We start from the raw sequence: 19,311 nt of genomic DNA, 5'->3' as shown, positions 1-19,311 counted from the left end.
GAGGAGTGATGACGTCATGGAATCATTGCATCAAACACTACACTGAGCGGTGACTGGCTGAACTTTCATGACATCATGAGAGGTAATGGTATACTGAGCCCTGATTAGCTTAGAACCCATGACATCATAAGAAGGAATAGTATACTGAACGATGATTGGCTGAAGATTGATTACGTCACAAAGAGGAGCCGTCATCTGGGAACTGTCCGCTTTTGTTCATATGGCTTAATGTTTAGTAAATTACCCATACCTCCCCAATCCAATGAGTACAAATTTAAAAGTATAAATAAAATAAGTACTGAGATTCTCCTTGTAAATCCAGTATGTAAATAATAGACCATTATATTTATTTACGAACAATACCCTTTGTTTACATGCACAGTTGACCACGTGTCCGGACGTCGCCACAAGTAGTAACTGAAAATAGTGGACGGGGAGGGTGTTTTGCCTTTTCCTGTATGTATTATAGAAATTCTGCTCCGAGGGATGGTCCACCCAGGTGAGGAGTCCTCCGTGGGTGTCCAGAGGGTGTGTGGGGTTGGGTGAGGTGGTCTGATGTGGTAAATGAGAGCGAGAGGGGCGGTTGCGGGGATAAGGGGCTTGTCAAGGGGTGGAATGATTGTTAAACCATCTAATTGATCGTTATTTGTTTGCGTTTCCTGTTATTTTTTCTCATGTTTGTTATAAGTTAGTCTGGTTTAACTTAATAACTTTGTGTCTGTGCCTAGTTATCTCTGATTTTCTATTTTTTTTTTTTTTCATAATTTTATTCATGTTTCTGCACTTGTGTCGATGTGTTGTCCCTTTGTGGCACATCGACACTACTGCCCAGCCAGCCGGGGACTACACATCGACACTAGCGCCATTCTCATACCTACATTGCCACTGCTACAATGCACTGCTGGATAAATAAATAAGTAAATAAATAAATAAATAAATAAATATATATATATATATATATATATATATATATATATATATATATATATATATATATATATATATATATATATATATATATATATATATATATATATATATATATATATATATATATAAATAATAAAAAAAAAGAGGCGTCACATTACGTGTGGCTAAGACCAGACACCATCCACAACTAGTAAATACTTATAGCAATAATCACAGTGAGTAAAATTAAGTTATTATATTAGATACATATACACAGTGTTTGCAGGAATGTAGATATTTGTTTATTAAAGTGTTCCAGGCAATTACTATAAAAATATATAACAAGTAAATTTTCAGAGTGGTGTCTTTACAAAGCTACCATGCTGTACAGGTCATCATTAAGGGAATACTGAGATAGAGCTAGTCTACCGTTTTTTTCTGATGAAACTATTTTTTCTGGTAGTTTTTGACATTCTGGATGTTGTTGACTGCTAAATGGGAGTATTGACACACAGATCTTTAACAGCTAGTGTCTCAAAATTATCTTTGCTACTTTTTCAAACTGCATTTCTCAAAGTCAGTAACCAATTTTAATTCAGTTTGTTTTCCTGGAAAGAGAAACTTATTATGGAAAGAACTGTGGTTGAAAAATAACAATATGTGTGATAAAAAAAGTAACATGTCTGAAGAAAGGAAAATAAATGATGCTTTTTCTTTCATATTTTGGCAAAAATTTGACAATGCCTGAAGGAAAACTGTCAGGCCACAGAGCTGTTCAGTATATCTCAGAGAATCAAATGTTAAAAGACAAAATTTGTAATCAAAAGCATGAAAATTTAGTTCCAGTTTTTTCTCATCCAAAAATTCTGATGTAAAGAAAAATTGCAAGCAAATTTAACAAAAATTGGTGAAAATATTAAACAGATGGCCACCTCACTTCTGTTAAAGTCATAAGGAGATTGGATCAAAATTGTTTGTGGGAGATTCTGACCTCCTTAAGTCTGTTTAGTTTAAGTTGCTGTCTTGTCTCTTTGTGTCTAGCTATCTCAGTCTTCTGAAAATTTATTAATATCTTAGTTTTAATTAATCTGTTCATATTTCTGGCATTGATGTCCTTGGCCAGAAGATACTTGAGACTTCCACTGCCATCAGAAAGACACGATGTCATATTTATACTGCTGCGGCACCATCACCACCACCGCTGCCACCCACGGTGGGCCAGCCAGTAGCAGCACGCTCACCTGGGCTGGCAGCAACTCACATGGAGGAGTCAGGGCAGCACTTGCTCTGTCACCAGGTGCTGTGGTGCAGGTGGACGTAACTCATGGGGATTGGTGTGGTGGTGGAGTGTGAGGAAAGAAGAATATGCAAAGACTGTGCACAGCAGAGGCATGTATTTCCTCACTAGAGAACAGGCCACAGTTATCTCGTGTCTTGCAGGACACCACAGGCACCAATACTCACACCAGGCAGAGCACAGAGCTATAAATACATAGCACACACTGCCCACACACAACCAGAGCACAAAGTTACTCAGATGTCCTCATAGAACACACACGAAGGAAACACGACCCAACTTGCAAGGCACGACTCACGGCTCACAGTGCGACACAGAAGGCTACGGCTGAACGTGGTGAAGTCTTCTTCAGTTGCATTTTCCAGCACCTGGTAATCCTCACAGGCAGAGATGGCATTCCTCATAGAGTCCTTCCTCAGGCTGGCCCTCAGGTACTCAGCAGATACACAGAGGCTCCTCCAGCCTTTGTTTCTCCAGCAATCGGGAGATTCCACAGCCAGCTATGATGTCAACCCTCCACGGTCTTCCTCCAGGCCATCACATGTCCAGGTACCACATCTCTGGTCACCACGTGTGCGTCCACCTCGCCTCAGGTCTGCTTGCCAGGGCGTCACAGCTGCCGCCTCAAGATCTGCAGGCACCAGACTCGTCTTGCTGTTGCTGCTGCTGCTGCTGCTGCTGCTGCCTCCACTGCTCTGCTCCACGTCCGCTCTCTTCAAAGCCTTGTTGCCGACTGGCTATCTCAGTCACCTGCCTACAAAGTGTGGGACCTGGAAGTCTGGCGCCTTCCCATGCCTCGCTTGCTGCACGTGGTCTGGGAGGGAGAGGCCAGTAGGAGTAACCCCACTCATCACAGCAGCATCCTGCCCACCAGCACCCGACATCCCACACGCAGTAACAACATGTTATGAAAGAAACTTTACTGCCCCCATCCTCCTCCTGCTGAAAATTGGATGAAAAGGAAATAAAAATTGAGTTATGGTGCAAGGCTGAGTTATGAAAGACTGCTCCTCTCCCACTGAGGAAACTTAAGACAAGGGAGGCGATGGAGGAAATGTTGATAATGATAACGATGAATACTGTCCTTCCCACAGATGTCTGCACAGTTGTTTTTGTAGGATGTTTGTTCATCTTACTGGTATTGTTGTGGGGCTTAACAGAGGGAGAGAGACAGTGTGTTTGTTAGTGTGTCATCAGTGAGTGAATGGAAGAATGGTATTGAGAGGAAGGAATGCATGGTGTCCTTTCCAAAAATGTCTTCAGTTATCTTTTGTAAGGGAATACAATTTTATCTTTTATTATTGTGGAGCTGTACCAGGAGAGAAAAAAAGGGTTTATATGTCCTGAGTGAGTGAATGGATGATATGATGTGATATGGCAGTGAGAGACAAGAACATGTATGTCCAGAGTGACAGGCAACATCTAAAAATAATTATCTGCATCATCTTATCCCTTAAAAAGAAAGTGATTCATGGATTTCCTGGCAGTCTTGTGAGGGAGGAATGCCCCTGCTGTGTGTGTGTGTGTGTGTGTGTGTGTGTGTGTGTGTGTGTGTGTGTGTGTGTGTGTGTGTGTGTGTGTGTGTGTGTATGTGTTTTGTCTGACTAGACTAATACAAGACAATGAACATCACAAACAGTTTATAAGGTAACCAGATTTGATGTCAGAAAGATGTCATTCCAAACTAACACTTGAATTTCCCTTGTATGTTATTTAACAAATTTGTAATGTGAATATGAAACTAAGAGTAAAATTTTCCTTGCAGGTGTTTACTATGTCTGAACAGGAGAACAGCAGAAGTCCCCCAAGCACACCCCTGCCTGCTGGAGCACCTGCTGGAGCATCTGCTGGGCCACCTGGGCAGGAGCAGGAGCCTCACTTGGACCCCTGTGACGCTGGCAGGAGCAGCAGTGCCAGCGGAGACACGAGCATGGGCAACAATGTCTTTTCTGCCTCCGAGAAGAGCAGTGACGAGGCAGATGGTGCCAAGGAAGGCAACGAAGAGGATTCTGGGAGTAAAGGAGCTTCAGATAACCCGGCAAAGGACAGGGCATGTGAGGAGACCAACGAGAGGCTTCCGTGTCCCCAGGAGGTCGCGTTGCTGGACCTGAAGGAGAGAGAAGTGCCTAGGGACAGTGCTGAGTCGAGTGCTGAAGCAGGGGAGGGGTCTGGTGACAAGGGTGCTGAGGGAGAGGGTAAGAGGGACACGGATGAAGAGTGGAGTGGTGAAGTGAGGGAAGGGCAAGGGAGTGGTAGTCCGGTGGGTGACTCTGGGTACTGTGCCAATAATTCAGATGACTCGAGGGAGAAGGAGGCCGAGGGGGAGGAAAGTGAACTAGGCAATGGCTGTGAGGGGAAGGAAGACACTAATGATGGTAGCAGTGATGTGAAAGACTCTCCAGATTGTAACAGTGGCGAGAAAAACACTCCCAGTTGTAACGGTGATGAGAAAGACACCCCAGATTGTAACAGTGACGACAAGGACACCGCAGATTGTACCAGCGATGCAAAGGACGTGAGTAACCCGAGCACAGCGGAAGACGGTGCCGAGACACCCAACAATAACGAAGCAGACAAACCAGGCAGCACTGAAATTATCCCAGAATCCACCGCAGATCAAGATGGAGTGACTCTGCATAGTATAAGAGACGAGAAGCCACTGCCACCACCCCTCAACACCGCACTCCTGCCTCTGTCGGCCTCGTGTGGCATCCCGGAGGTGGGACAAAACGGCACCAGTGACCTACAGGCCCCGGCGATGGACCATGTTACCCGGGACACAGACTCCGAAGCGGGGGACTCCGTGTGCAGCGAGGACGGGGACCAGGAGGTGTGTCGGGGGGGAGGTGATTGTCCACACCAGGAGGCGGAGGAGGGATGGGAGTACGTGGTGGATGAGGAGTTTAACGTTCCCCGCCGACCTGTGTTCAATGGAGCGGCAGACCACCTGGAGAGGAGGAGCAGCCTGAAGAGGAGAGCCAGTGAGGATTCTGAGGGTGGGTGCTTTGATGGATACTAAGAAATTATTTTGTGTTGTTTTTGTTATGCTTTGTGTATCTTTATTCTATTTTATTTTTGTTTGATTTGATTTTTTTGCCCGATGAGAGCCTGTCAAGATTCTGAGGGTGGGTGCTTTGTGAGGTACAGGAAGAGTTTGTGTTGATTTTTATTGTTTATCTACCTACTTATTTATATATTTATTTATTTATTTATTTATCTATTTATTTTTTGTCAGTGAGGATTCCAGGGTTGAATGTTTTGACTGCCACGGGAAGAATTTGTGTTGATTTTTTATTTATTTATTTTATTTACAATGGATATAGTGCTCAAGGGGAACAAAAATTTATAAAAACAAAGCCCACTGAGGTGATTTGGTAATTAATTGGTCACATTAAACGCCTCAGTAACAGGTTCTCACAACTGTACTTTTGTTTACTACCTGTTTGTTTCTTTTTCAGTCTTGGCTTTAAGTTATTATCTATGTAACTAATTTCAGCCACTTAGGTTCTAGTGTCAGAAAAAATGAGTCACATGTTAATAGTGATACTTTTAATTGACCAGTACAGAGTTTAATGCCCTTCAGTGTTAGTTCTTGATGCTGAAATAGGAAACATTGCACCAGACTGAAGATGTAATGCTAAAACTCTAAGTAACAGTGTGTGTAGTGATCTAACACACCATTCTACCTCTCTCCCACAGACTCCCAGAAACATTGCTCTAATCTAATTGACTAATGTTAAAATTAAGTCACATTGTAAACAGCAGTCTAACACAACATCCTCCCTCACCCCCACAGACTCCAAACCCGCCAAGTGCAGGCGTGGCATTCAGTTCGAGGGTGTGACGGTGTTCTACTTCCCGAGGTCCCAAGGCTTCACGTGCGTGCCGTCGCAGGGCGGCTCCTCGCTGGGCATGTCGCGCCGCCACTCACACATCCGGCAGTTCTCTCTGGCTGAGCATGCCGTGGAGCAGCGCAGGGCACACCGCGAGCACCTCCTGAGGCTCCGGCAGCAGCGCTCCGCCAGGGTGAGGCCACGGTGGTGCTGCAGGGTGCTGGAAGGGTGACACTTGTACAGCAAGTGGTGGTGCTGTGTCAGGGTATTAATTCTCGTTTCTGTTCTTCGCCGCAGGAGCATGGGGAGAGCAGTAGCCGTGGCAGCAGCTCAGAGGACAGTGAGGAGAACAGTGAGGAGGCCAGTGACCTCTCGGACTCAGAGTTGGATGCAGACTCCTACTACTTCTTGCAGGTGAGTTGCTGTGTTGTCTTGTCTCTGTTCTGGGGGCAGGTGTGCAGGTGCTCAAGTGTTGGTCTTTGTCATTTGTTGCCATTGATCCAAGCTTCCTTTTGGGAATTTCATCAAGTCATCTTGGATTCTTCTGTCTTAACTATTTCCTTGTTGGTGAGTTGTACATACTTTTTTGCCCTTGTGTTTTCAGCAAGATAGAACAAACTAGTTGTTTATGCTGTGAGATGCATTCACTTTCAATTGGTTTAACATTCATTTCACTGACTGAAAACTGTTGTTGAGAAAATAATATTCCCCAAAAATCATTTGTTGTCTTTATCAGAAATAGGCAGAGAAGACACAGTAGTGCACCACACTGCCTTATGCCACAAGGTCTCTGAAATGTCTAAAAAGATTAATCTCACATGGCACATGTAACTGTTCATTAGCCTTTATAATTGTCCCATCAGAGCACACCGCTCACTGTTGTGTTAAGCCCTCTGTGTTTTAAGTACTCATATGGTAGAGGGTGCAGTGACAACACATCTCCCCCACAGCCACTGCCCATCCGGCAACGCCGGGCACTGCTGCGCCAGGCCGGCATCTGCCACATTGAGGGCGTGGAGAAGGAGGAGTGCAAGGACATCAGGATCTCCCGGGAGATGTGTGGGTGTCAGTGCAAGGTGTACTGTGACCCGGACACCTGCCAGTGCTGCCAGGCGGGCATCAAGTGTCAGGTCAGTTCGTGTCCCACACTGCTGTGCCACCTCTCCAGTCGGGCTGGTGGTGGTGGTGGTGGTGGTGAAGAGTAGTGAGAGTTGTTTCAGAACACAACAGTCATTGATAGCAGCTATATTTCTGTTTTACAAGTAGTTTGTATTGTATGATATCTTGTCATGAGTAGTGAAGGTGTTGGCAGACACACAGTCAGCCTGATCCCCACACTCCCTCCACACACAGGTGGATCGCCACAACTTCCCTTGTGGGTGTTCCCGTGAGGGGTGTGGCAACACGTATGGCCGGATAGAGTTCAATCCCATCCGTGTGCGGACACACTTCATCCACACGCTGATGAGGCTGGAGATAGAGAAGCGGCAGTCCCAGCAGCAGCAGCAACAACAGCAGCAGCAGCAGCAGCAGCAGCAACAGCAGCAGCAGCAGCAACAGCAGCAGCACACCCAGCAGGAGCACCATCAGCAGCAACAACAGCAGCAGGAGTGGCAGCAACAACAGCAACACCAGCAGCAGCAGCAGCAGCAGCGGGCCAAGTGGCTCGCCTCATCCTCTGTGCCCACCAACGGCTTCAATGGTGGTGGCGGCGGCGGGCTGGGCAGCGGCAACCTTCCCTTCTTCGAGGGCGGCAGGGAGGCGGCAGCGGCGGGGTCGCTGGCCGTCACCGACGTCTCCAAGTTCAACTCTTCTGTTGAGGTAAACTATTCCCCCGACCCCCCGGGGATGTTCAGTAGATGCATAGTGTGCTAGTGTGGCGGGGAACACCGGTGCCACGCCCGCCACACTCTGGTGCCACAGCCTGTTGTGGTGCCAAGGCCTTGGTTTTCATTTCATTGCCACCCTCTTGTTAGGAATGTTTTGATGAGTTTGGTCCTGAGGCTCCCTGATGCATTACACTCACCGCATCCTGCCCACCTGTACTGAGGGTGACCACCCTGTACTGACTTGTGTGTGCTGGAAACTCTGACTGAACCAAACTTTGTGATGCAGTTTTGTTCACACTTTATTGTATCATGTTCAGGGAATTACTTTGTTGATCACGGGTGTGTTTTGTGGTACTAATTCATTGACACTTGAACTTGTGTGGAGATGGCAATTGACCAAGAGCAATTTACCACTTTTACCTTCGGACTTTCTTCAGTACAAAATGTTTATGATGTTTCACTGTGTTTATTGAGTAATGTATGTTGTGGCAATAATCTCTTTTAAAATTACAATGAAGGTGAGAGATTGTAATGAAATGATTCCACCGGAAACACTACCAGGCAAAGCCACCAAATTACCCTAACATTTTGAATCTGGAAGGTAGATGAAGAGAATAAGAATCTGAATGCTGGAGACAAACTTGTAAATGTAGATAATAGTTTTTACAGTCACCACAAAATTCTAAAGTTAAGCATCCTTTTTTGTTAATCAACCTACTAGCACTAAGATGAAGAGAATAAGAGTTGGAATGGTGGAGACAAACTTGTAAATGTGGATAATAGCTTTTACTGTCACCAGAAGATTCTAAAGTTGAGCTAAAGTTTGTTCAACATCCCCTTTGTTAATCCTCCTACTAGCACTAAGAGAATAAGAGTTGGAATGCTGGAGACAAACTCATGAATGTAGGTAATGCTACTTACAGTCAAGAGAAAATTATAAAATTTGGCATCCTGTTTGTTAATCATAAACTAGCATTGAAGTGAAGCGGAGACAGTTGGAATGCTGGAGACAGACTAGTGAATGTAACAACAGTTTGTACAATCAGCAGATAATTATAAAGTTCAGTAGCCTGTGTGTTCATCCATAAACTAACAAGTGTGTGAGGTGTGGAGTGTCTCTATTTAGTGTTCATGTGGGAATACAGTGGAATAGTACATTAAGGGTATTTATATTGATATTTGTAGTCGTTATAAACCCAAGTATTTGGATTTATATGGGAGTATTGGGATGTGATACTTGTATGTGTAGAGGTGCTGAAAAGATAATTATTGTGGTTTGATGACATTATATATATATATATATAAATAGTTTGATGAGAAGAGAGAGAGAATTACTTTTTTAAATTATTTAACAGTTACATCACTGGTACATTAAAGGGAGAGGTGTGTGTGTGTGTGTGTGTGTGTGTGTGTGAGACATATCAGCTGTTCTATACAATGGTTATATAAGGAACCAAAAACAAGTTATTAGCTTTTATTTGTGTAGCTTTTTACTGTAGTACCTTAAGTTATTCCTTGCATTTAATTTGTGTGATGTTATTAATTCACCCGTTTACTTACTCATTTAGTCTTATATTTAGTGACTGTAGCTTCCCAGGTGACTTACTAATGGTACAGTGTGAATTACTGCTGAGGAAGAAGAAATATGTATGGCTTATTATTTAGTTAGTGATTGCATTTATGTTTACAAGCCACAAGCATAACATGAATGGATATTGTCCTTTTTACTCTCCAAGCTATCGGCAACAGTCATGGTAGAAGTGGTGTGACATTAATGTTCTTTCTACCCTCTAAATTATTAGCAAGTCATGGAAGGATTAACATAACCTTTACTTTACTAGTTCAATAAGGAAGAGTCAACATTTACCTGTTGTGCAGCTTGAAATAAAGGAGCAGTGAGAAGAATTGATAGCAACACATCAGTACTTAGTGTGTTATTGGTAGGAGCTTGTCAGTGGTACACAACTGACACAGACCCAAGGAGAGAGATGTGAGGCCAGTAACAAAACTGTAATAAAAAAAAGAGGCCCACTGAGGTGCCAGTCCCCAAACAGAATCAAAAGCAGTAGTAAAAAATTACAGGATAAGTGTCTTGAAACCTCCTTCTTGAAAGAGTTCAAGTCATAGGAAAGTGGAAATACAGATTCAGGCAGGGAGTTCCAGAGTTTACCAGAGAAAGAGATGAATGATTGAGAATACTGGTTAACTCTTGCAATAAATAGGTGGACAGAATAGGATGAGAGAAAGAAGAAAGTCTTGTGCAGTGAGGCTATGGGAGGAGGGGAGGCATGCAGTTAACAAGATCAGAAGAGCAGTTAGCATGAATATAGTGGTAGAAGATAGCAAGAGATGCAACATTGCAGTGATGAGAAAGAGGCTGAAGACAGTCAGTTAGAGGAGAGGAGTTGATAAGATGAAAAGCTTTTGATTTCATCCTGTCTAAAAGAACAATGCCAGTGGAACCCCCATATATGTGAAGCATACTCCATACAGAGGTAGATAAGGCTCTTTTACAAAGTTAGCATTTGGGATGGTGAGAAAAACTGGCAGAGATGACTCAGAATGCCTACCTTCATAGAAGCTGTTTTAGCTAGAGATGAGATGTGAAGTTTTCAGTTTAGATTATATGTAAAGGATAGAACAAGGATGTTTGGTGTAGAAGAGAGGGACAGTTGAGTGTCATTGAAGAAGGGGGGGATAGTTTTCTGGAAGGTTGTGTTGAGTTGATAGATGGAGAAATTAAATTTTAAGGCATTGAACAATACTAAATTTGCTCTGCCCCAATCAGAAATTTTAGAGATATCAGAAATCAGGCATTCAGTGGGTTCCCTGCATGAAGTTTACTTTCTGAAGGGTTGGATGTCGATGAAAAAATGTGGAAAAGTGCAGGGTAGTATCATCAGCGTAGGAGTGGATAGGACAAGAAGTTTGGTTTAGATCATTGATGAATAATAGCAAGTGAGTGAATGACAAGACAGAACCTTGAGGAACACCTGTTAACAGATTTAAGAGAAGAACAGTGACCATCTACCACAGCAGAAATAGAAGTCAGAGAGGAAACTTGAGATGAAGTTACAGAGAGAAGGATAGAAGTTGTTGGAGGGTAGTTTGGAAATTAAAGCTTTGTGCCAGACTCTATCAAAAGCTTTTGGTATGTCTAAGACAATAGCAAAAGTTTTATTAAAATCTCTAAAAGAGGATGACCAAGATTCTTTAAGGAAAGCCAGAAGATCACAAGTAGAGTGGCCTCGATAGAAACCATACTGGCAATCAAATAGAAGATTGTGAAGTGATAGATGTTTAAGAATCTTTCTGTTGAGGATAGATTAAAAACTTTAGATAACGAGGAAATTAAAGCAATAGGGTGGTAATATGAGGGATTAGAATGGTCACCCTTTTTAGGAACAGGCTGAATGTAGGCAAACTTCCAATAAGAAAGAAAGGTAGATGTTGACAGACAGAGTTAAAAGAATTTGACTAGGCAAGGTGCACGCACGGAGGCACAGTTTCAGAGAACAGTGGCAGGGAACCCATCAGGTCCATAAGCCTTCTGAGGATTAAGGCCAGTGAGGACATGGGAAGTATGTGTGCTTGGCTGAATAAAATTGAGTGCAGATTTATTCCTTTTTAATAGTCATTTGGGTTAGACGTGAAGGAAACTAATGCAGTAATTAACTTGTACTGATAATGAAGTAAGGACAGGCGAGGTGTGTGTGGTTGGCTGAATGAAAATGAGAGGATAATTTTGTTAATTTGAGAAAGCCTGTTTGTTTAGATATGGAGGAAGCTGTTGCAGTAATCAACCTGTGCTGGTAATGAAGTAGGAACAGGCGAGGTAGGCAAGTGGTGAGACTGTGAGTGACTGTGTGAGGAATGTGGTATTGTTTGTTGAATTACCTGTCAGATTACCTTATAGAGTAGGAAAGTTGTGATATATAGTCTGTTAGTTAAATTATTGGTGCATTTGTTCCTAACATCTTGAATATGGAAGAGTAAAAGACTGTGGATGTTCACCAAAGATTGAATATGTGATTGGCAGTGCTGGGGTGCTCATATTGAAGTTGTTACTGTTTATTCATATGAGATATTTTAGGCTGCCTCAAAACACCATGTACTCATCAATACCAGACAAAATCTGTTAAGTTTTGCAATGTTTAATATGTTTACATAACACACTCATAATGTTGATATTGTTTCCATCACCAAGACACGCAATTTTGTTTAAAATTAGTGCTTAGATAACTGAAGTGCTCCCTTATCAGTTAATGTGATATGTGTAGCTCTCAGATTGATGAGAGAGAGCTATTTAAAATATTGACTTCCGTTTGTGGTAGTCTGAATTTAAGTCTTTTATGTTTCTGATTCTACATGAAAAATTGTATTTGTACATTTCTAACACATCTTGAAAGTGTTAGAAAAAAAACTTTTTTTTTAAAAGACAGAGAAGCTTTATTTAGCTGTAACATGTTGGGATTTGATTGGGCTGCTTGTGTCAGTGATATGTAGCTTTAAACCCCAGTGGCTTCATCAACTGTTAGCTTGATTCACTTTGTTATGGTCCTTCATCCTTGATCAACCACAGGCAGGGCAGTGGTGGTACACAGGATGTGCCCTGCTGCTGTTGTCATCCCCACCACTGTGATACAAGATAGACAAGATTATATAATATAGCTTGACTGAATAGTATAGTTCTATAGGGTAAATGATGCTGTATGTTTGCTGTTACTGACTTTGTTTGGTAATTCTGGCTCTTGGGGACTTGTGAATGTGGCAACACAGTGACTGGGTGATGCTCTTGATTGGCCGATATATTTCTCCTGTTTTGAAATGTGCAGCAAATTGACATTATATCTCTAACCGAAACCTTTATTAGTAAGATACCTGATTTGTATCTTTGTAATCATGTATCTTACTGGAGTTTTGGTGGGAGTATAGCCATTTTGTCACTCATTTCTCCTTTCCCAACCTCATGTTCTTCCTACAAGAGATCAGTATCTTTCACCTAATCTAACTGCCTTATAATGCTCAGATAACAACTTTTAGTACACTCAACACGTCTTCCTACACACTATCACCTATAGTGTCACGTGGCCTCAGATTTCTAGCATGCTGTTTTCTCGTGACATTACCTACTACCTACTTGTTACATATTTTAAAGCAAGAGAAAGGCATATTGGCCACAACTTTAATATTTTTGTAACGCTACATTTCAAAACAAGGAACGTGTGAACCAATCAGAGAACAAGAGTGGCTTTCAGTGACAGACAGTATTGCAATGTTCACTTGTCCTTAGCAGGATCACCAGGGCAGAGTCTGTGGCAGGGAGTGCAGGGAGTACAGAAGTGTGATGCACCAGGAGGGAGGCAGGTTGCTCACACCACCTTGCATCATGTAGTGTTTGTCCAGATGAGATATATCTAGTGTTTACTGGCTGGGCTGTGTTGTTACTCAGTGCAATAGCCTTCTGGTGTGTGATTGTTGTAATGTGTGCTGGTTATTTCTTTATTTTTCCTGTTTCATTGCTCAGGAACCTTGCCACGAGAGAGTTTTGGGTCACTTGTTAAGCTGGGGAAAGTTGCCATTTGTTTTTGAGGTTTGAGTTGAGGTGAAAGATGCAGTGGTTGAGGTAAATGAAAGATTTGTCTGAGTTTGAGAATGTGGTGTGTTTATTTACATTAGAGGGGTTATATGGAAGAGCAGCATGATAGTTATTTTGGTACAGGGCCACCTTAATTCATGTGGAGCTTGTTGCTCTTAAATCTCGACACTTTTCATAGATGAGGCCTTGTTTATCCCTCTCACTGCTGTATGCAATAATTCACAGCACTAATAGTAATGTGTAGAATTCTTATAAGCATCTGCAAGAGAGAAGGGGATTGAAAAGAATAGATTTTGCAATTTCTAGATTAAACAATGTTGGGAGGTGGCTGCAGAACAAGAAAATACGTCTTAGAGTGGTTGGTGATCGAGGAAAATGTCAAATAGCAGTGAAAAGTTTATACTGCTTGGCCAAAAAGTAGATAATATTCACTGGTGTGACTGTAGTGAGGGCAGAGGGGTCTTCACCAAGTTTTCACACTGAGCTTCCTTTTATGTTACAATGACACAATGTGAAGCTTCAGGGATGGCGCTTCAGATTGTCTTATTAATCTAAGTCCATGAATGAAGGTCTTATGCTGTACTGATGTATGCTGTAATGGCTGCAGGGAGTGTTGGGTGGTGGTTGTCAGGTGCCCAGGCCTTGTTAAACCCGTAATTTGCCCATGCCATACAGCCTCACTGTCATGGTGTCATCGTCCAGTTAATTAGTCATAATCATTCATACCTGCAAGATTTTTAAACCATTTCATATATATTTTTTGATGATTCTGACAGGGAGTAGTTACTTGTCTTATAAACCAACTTTTTTATTTCCTTTTTGATGCTTCTAACAGAGCACACTCACATGTCTTATCTGAAATGTGCTCAGTGATGCTACAAATCCTGTTAAGTACAATCCCTGTGTGAGGTGGAGCAGACTGTCAAGCTGAGGGAGTGGTGTAATGAGGCACCTGTGTCTGCCTGTATTCGGCATAGAGGGACGGCACTTCATGGTGCTGATCTCCGTTGTTCTGATTTGACTGCTGAGTTTTGGCTTATATAAATTTATGCCTTATCTGTTAACCATCTTTCGTGGTTTGTTATGGGCCATGTCTTGTTTCTTTGTAGTAAGGCTCTACACACACACACACACACACACACACACACACACACACACACACACACACACACACACACACATTGATTGTAAAATGTATACATATATCAATTGGAGCCTTTCTGTTTTGAAATCCATAAAAAAAATTGACAAATCAAAGTACCTGAAATTTCCTAAAGAAAGTTTTCCATTAGCATACCTGTAATGTTCTGTAGAGATTATTTTTCTGAGAGTTACTGTTAACCCAAGTTGTTACAGGTAGTGTTTTAGCCTGTGGGAAGTTTGAGTGATAAGTCTGTAGCCTTACTGAGTGTGAGCACCACTGTAGTGACAGAGGCAGCCAGTGTGAGGCACCTTGATCCACTGCGGCACTGTGCAGGCAGGCCAGTGCTGGGAGGGAAGGGTTGGCAGTGCTGGGTGGGTGGGGGGGCACCAGCTGGCGTGTACTCATGTTGACAAACCACTGTATATGAGAACCATGAATTATATTTTCTTGTTAATGCAGTTTTTAGAGTGATGATTGTGCAATGAAGCATCTATGACCATAAAATGTTGTAAGTGCAATTCATACATATATTTTTATGTAATTTAAGTTCAAAGATATATACCCATTTACACCCTGTCATGACAAATTATGCATTTATGTAGTGGAAATAGTTTTTAGTAATATATGTTTATTTTCTACACTTATCTGCAAACCAGCATTAGATAACACTTTTATTTCATTACTGACAAATTGGATATTTACTCAGTTTATATACAGTAACTTTTATACATGTCTTCCTCTATAATTTCTATAAAGCCTGAACTGAGGAAACTGTCACGAGTGTTTGTTGGAGTGTGTGTGGTGGAGAGGGCGGCCCGGGCTGTGAGGCTGGAGGCACTCGGCCCTGTGTGGCGCTGTGACGGGCGGCCGCAGAGAGGCTTGCTTTATATTAGTTAGCTCATCATGGCTTAATAAAATAACCAAAGGAAATTTTTTATCATTTTGCCCAGAGGAGTGGAGGTAGAACTGACTATGTGTGAAGTGGTGACAGAGAACATAGAGCCGTAAGAGTAAGATAACATTAACTGCAAAAAAAAAAAAAGAATAAATATTGTAGGTGTAGACTGAATGAAGTACACAATAATTTGAGTACAAACTTGAATACTTGACTCTTTAAAACAATTCAGTATGTAAACTTCATTGTGGGCAGTGTTCTCCTCAGTGTTGGCTTTCCTTAATGAATGCAAGTTCATTACAGCGAGTAGCATCTGAATCACTGTCCTTCCAGATGTCGTCGTGTGTGGGAGCGATGAGCACGCCTCTCTATCCACACTTTGAGTCCCGTCAGATGCTGAGTCCAGCCGCCCCTGCCTCAGTGTACATCCAGCATGGTGAGTACTATGCCCTCTCTGTCCGAGTCACTGTCACCTTCACCATAATAACTATAATAATCACGTGTGTTTCATTACCACGGAATGAAATGTTGCTTTGTTTGAGTCTGAGTTTAATGTATGAAGTGAAAGATTCTGCTGTGTATAAATTTGTCAGTGTGTGTTTCATTACCATGACCTGTTGGAAGTGTTGCTTGGTTTGAGTCTAACATTTAAAGTGTGAAATGTTGGGTGTTGGCAAGGCAAGGAGACTGGTGGTGTGGTGTGGTATGGAGGAGCAGGTATTGCTGTGCTGTGGGGCCATCATGCACTGCCTGCCTCATGCACTTCTCTCCTAATGGAGCATTCTTCCCTCATTGCTAATCTGCATATCTTTAGGTTTTAGACTGAGGCTGGTTCTTTTACTAGATTTCTTGGTAGATATTACCTTCCTTATATTCTTGGTTAATTTTTCTGGTTCAGTGATAGTAACTTTGCTTAGCCTTTAGTGTAGTCTGTCCACACAGTGTATTGCACTAGCTGCCTTCTTGCTAGATACTCCTGAATCAAGTTCATGGGCCAGGATCACACTGTCATGTCATGTCATGGTCTGGATCACAGTGTCATGTCATGTCATGGTCTGCTGTGTGAAGTGAGTGGAGTGTGAGGGAAGGCTTGGTTGAGTGTGCATGGTACAGACTGGAAGGTGTAGTGGTGTGTGGTGGGTGGCTTGTATGTGCTTCATTTCTTGAAGGTTTCTCCCTGACTCACTGCCCTTCCCTGTGCCTGTCTGTCTGTCTGTCTGTCTGTCTGCTAGTATGTACATGGGTTTATTGGTGACTGTGGAGAATATTTTTTCTTGGTATTGAGAAGAAATGTAATTGTCCTGATGCTGTCTTGGTGCACTGCACAGTATGTATAGTGTGTATTGATATTCCTTGAATGAGTCTTGCATTCTCACCTAGCCTCACTAGTAGACTGGTCTGGCATGTACTGTAGTTAATAGAGACTTCCTCTTCTTGCAGACACTGTAGGGGACTACAACTCTGGGACATGCTCTGTCTTTGCTGGACTGGGTTCTCCCTTTGACCCATCAGCCCCATATGGGTCGTGCCACAATTTCCCCTCCTCTAGTGTGGTGGCCCCTCAGGTGGTGGCCCCACAGGTAGTGGCCCCCCAGGTGGTGGCCCCACAGGTGCAGCCTCAAGTTCCCCCCCCACAGGGCACTCCTGATGCTTACAACTCCCTCTCCAAGTTCACCAACTCCTCTAGCCTCGTGTCCACCTCCTTCCCCTACTCTGGTGCTGTTCCTCCCCCTGCTGTCCCTTCTGCCCCTGTCAGCTGCTCCTACACCCAGAACACCTTCTGCATGGCCGGGGTGCACGACGGGGCGGCCCCAGCAGCCGTGTTTGGCCAATACCCTGACCCTGGCGCCTCGGCCCAGAGCCTGTTCAAGGGTGGTGTGAGTGACTGTGCTGACTTCCAGCCCACCTTTGAGGCTGTCTCATCCCCATCTCCTGCCTCTGCAGACAAGTCCACCAGGTACCTGGTCGCTCCATCCATACCGATGCCAGGCAAGCCGTGCGCCGAGTATCCTGTGCAGGCTGCCGCTGCTGCCACCGCTGACTGTTCTACCAGAGTGGAGGATGGCTACGAGATGGACGTGCCTGCCTCCCCCACGGCCCTGGCCGCTGAGGACATTGGCCGGCCAGAGTCTTGCCTACCGGCCCACACCGCGGCCAGCACGGCCCACCGGGGCTTTGACGCCAGCCTGCTGAGTTCCTCCAGTGCAGACTCGGGGATCGCGGCAGGTGGTGAGGAGCCCAGCGAAGCGGCCGAGAACTTGGGCGAAATAGTCAAGAAGTCCATGGTGGAGACGGTGTCGGCCTAGTGCAGCACCCCAGGCTTCTCTCAGTGAGATAAACACGCCCACACTAGGCCGGGCCAGCGAGGCCCCTAGGGTGGTCAGCTGGCCCGGCGACGGCCCTGTGCCAGCCCCGGTGAGGCACACAACTAACCCGGCGCAGACCCTCCCAGTGCTGCAAGGGAGAGAGCAGGAAGGGAGCTATGTGGTGGAGAGACTTGTAGTGTGTGTGACTGGTCTCTGTGAAGGTGATGGACAGGGAAGGTGCATAATAAGGCTGGGCAATGGTGGGTCTTGTACAAGTATGTATTTATAGACCTCTTTTTTATTACTTTTTTACGTTAATGTAAACACTGGCTTTTGTAGGTCCAGCGCACCAGCTTTAACCTGCTATTTATTCAGGGGCCAATAGCATCCCAGATACCGAGCATCAACAATGTTATTTTTTATTTACCAAGGGCTGCTGTCTGCGAGTGCCAGTGTGAAGAATGGCGTGGGAAAATTAGTTTCCACTTTCCAGTGAGTTTTGCTGATTTTGGTGATTCTTAGGATTAAGGACAAAGCATATCCCGTGATTCCCACTCAACCAAATCCATAAAATTTGCTCAATCTGGAATACAACCACAGGGTCACAAACTTGGTAATATTTTGGCACCACTCTAGGCACCAACATGTAGACGTCAAGACACCAGCAGCAGCAGCAGCAGTGCCAGGCGGCATCACACGTCTCGGCAGCATTTAAACCCTGGCAGGGGCGGCTGGGACTCCCCGCCTGCGTGCCCTGCTGTGCTGACACCCCAGGTGGGCCACCCTACCTCCCAGCTCTGCCCTGCATCGCCCTCTTCACCCTGCAGCGAGGATGTCACCCCTCCCTCCCCAAACTTAAGTAGATGAGACAGCTGCCGCTTGAATCCTGTACAAAACCTTGCTTCATGCCCTGCTGCTTGGCCCGTCTGGCCCCACAGCAGGCAGGCCCTCAGCCTGCCTCCCTGACCACGCACCAGGCGTTCAGGGCTGTGAGGGGGCCGCCAGCCAGGGCCCGGTGACAACCAACACAAAACTGTTTATATATATATATACCGTAAAGGCATTCGGTGTATTGTGTATATTAAGCTCTTCTCAGAAAGTGCAATTTTTTATGTGAAATGATTTTTAAAATATATTGTTTAATATTTGTTTAATTTGTGTTTCCTGTCAAGCTTGCCACTTGCCACACCATGTCCCTGAGGAGAGGCAGCCTGCCTGTTTGCTGTGTGTTGCCAGCTCATTATTGGATAGCAGGAAAATGAGAAAAGTCTCTTGTCGTGTTGTGCCAGCCTTGCATTGCTCATAATCTATATATGTCATTAGGAAAAATAAAAACTACCAAAAAAATATACAGCCAAAAAATAGGGAAAGTTCAATGGATCACAAAATTCGGTCCTATTATGTTAGTGTGGAAATGAGAAAGGTGTCTTGCCCTGCCCCCACCTGCAATACCTGTGTGCTATCCTTGCATTGCTCATAACCCTTTATATGTGGTGCTT

At 44.0% G+C, this 19,311-nt stretch overlaps 1 protein-coding gene across 4 annotated transcripts in view; it reads left to right on the top strand.

Annotated features, from left to right (window-relative positions):
- LOC135090264 (uncharacterized) overlaps positions 1-18,959 on the top strand; it is a 37,487-nt gene extending 18,528 nt beyond the window's left edge. For 2 of the 4 annotated variants that reach the window (XM_063986873.1, XM_063986874.1), the window contains exons 2-8: positions 3,972-5,202; positions 6,003-6,232; positions 6,337-6,453; positions 6,990-7,169; positions 7,393-7,860; positions 15,840-15,942; positions 16,947-18,959. In XM_063986873.1, the coding sequence (XP_063842943.1) occupies positions 3,981-5,202; positions 6,003-6,232; positions 6,337-6,453; positions 6,990-7,169; positions 7,393-7,860; positions 15,840-15,942; positions 16,947-17,812 (3,186 nt within the window). In that variant the 5' untranslated portion in view covers positions 3,972-3,980 and the 3' untranslated portion in view covers positions 17,813-18,959. Of the gene's footprint in view, positions 1-368; positions 500-3,971; positions 5,203-6,002; positions 6,233-6,336; positions 6,454-6,989; positions 7,170-7,392; positions 7,861-15,839; positions 15,943-16,946 lie in introns of those variants that run through there. The other 2 variants (XM_063986875.1, XM_063986872.1) reach the window with 2 other exon arrangements.
- The last annotated feature ends 352 nt before the right edge of the window (positions 18,960-19,311 follow it).

The sequence above is a fragment of the Scylla paramamosain genome, chromosome 34, assembly GCF_035594125.1.
Source record: "Scylla paramamosain isolate STU-SP2022 chromosome 34, ASM3559412v1, whole genome shotgun sequence".
NCBI classification, from domain to species: domain Eukaryota; kingdom Metazoa; phylum Arthropoda; class Malacostraca; order Decapoda; family Portunidae; genus Scylla; species Scylla paramamosain.
The sequence above is the reverse complement of the archived record's forward strand: the minus strand, read 5'-3'. Positions and strand labels throughout refer to the sequence as shown.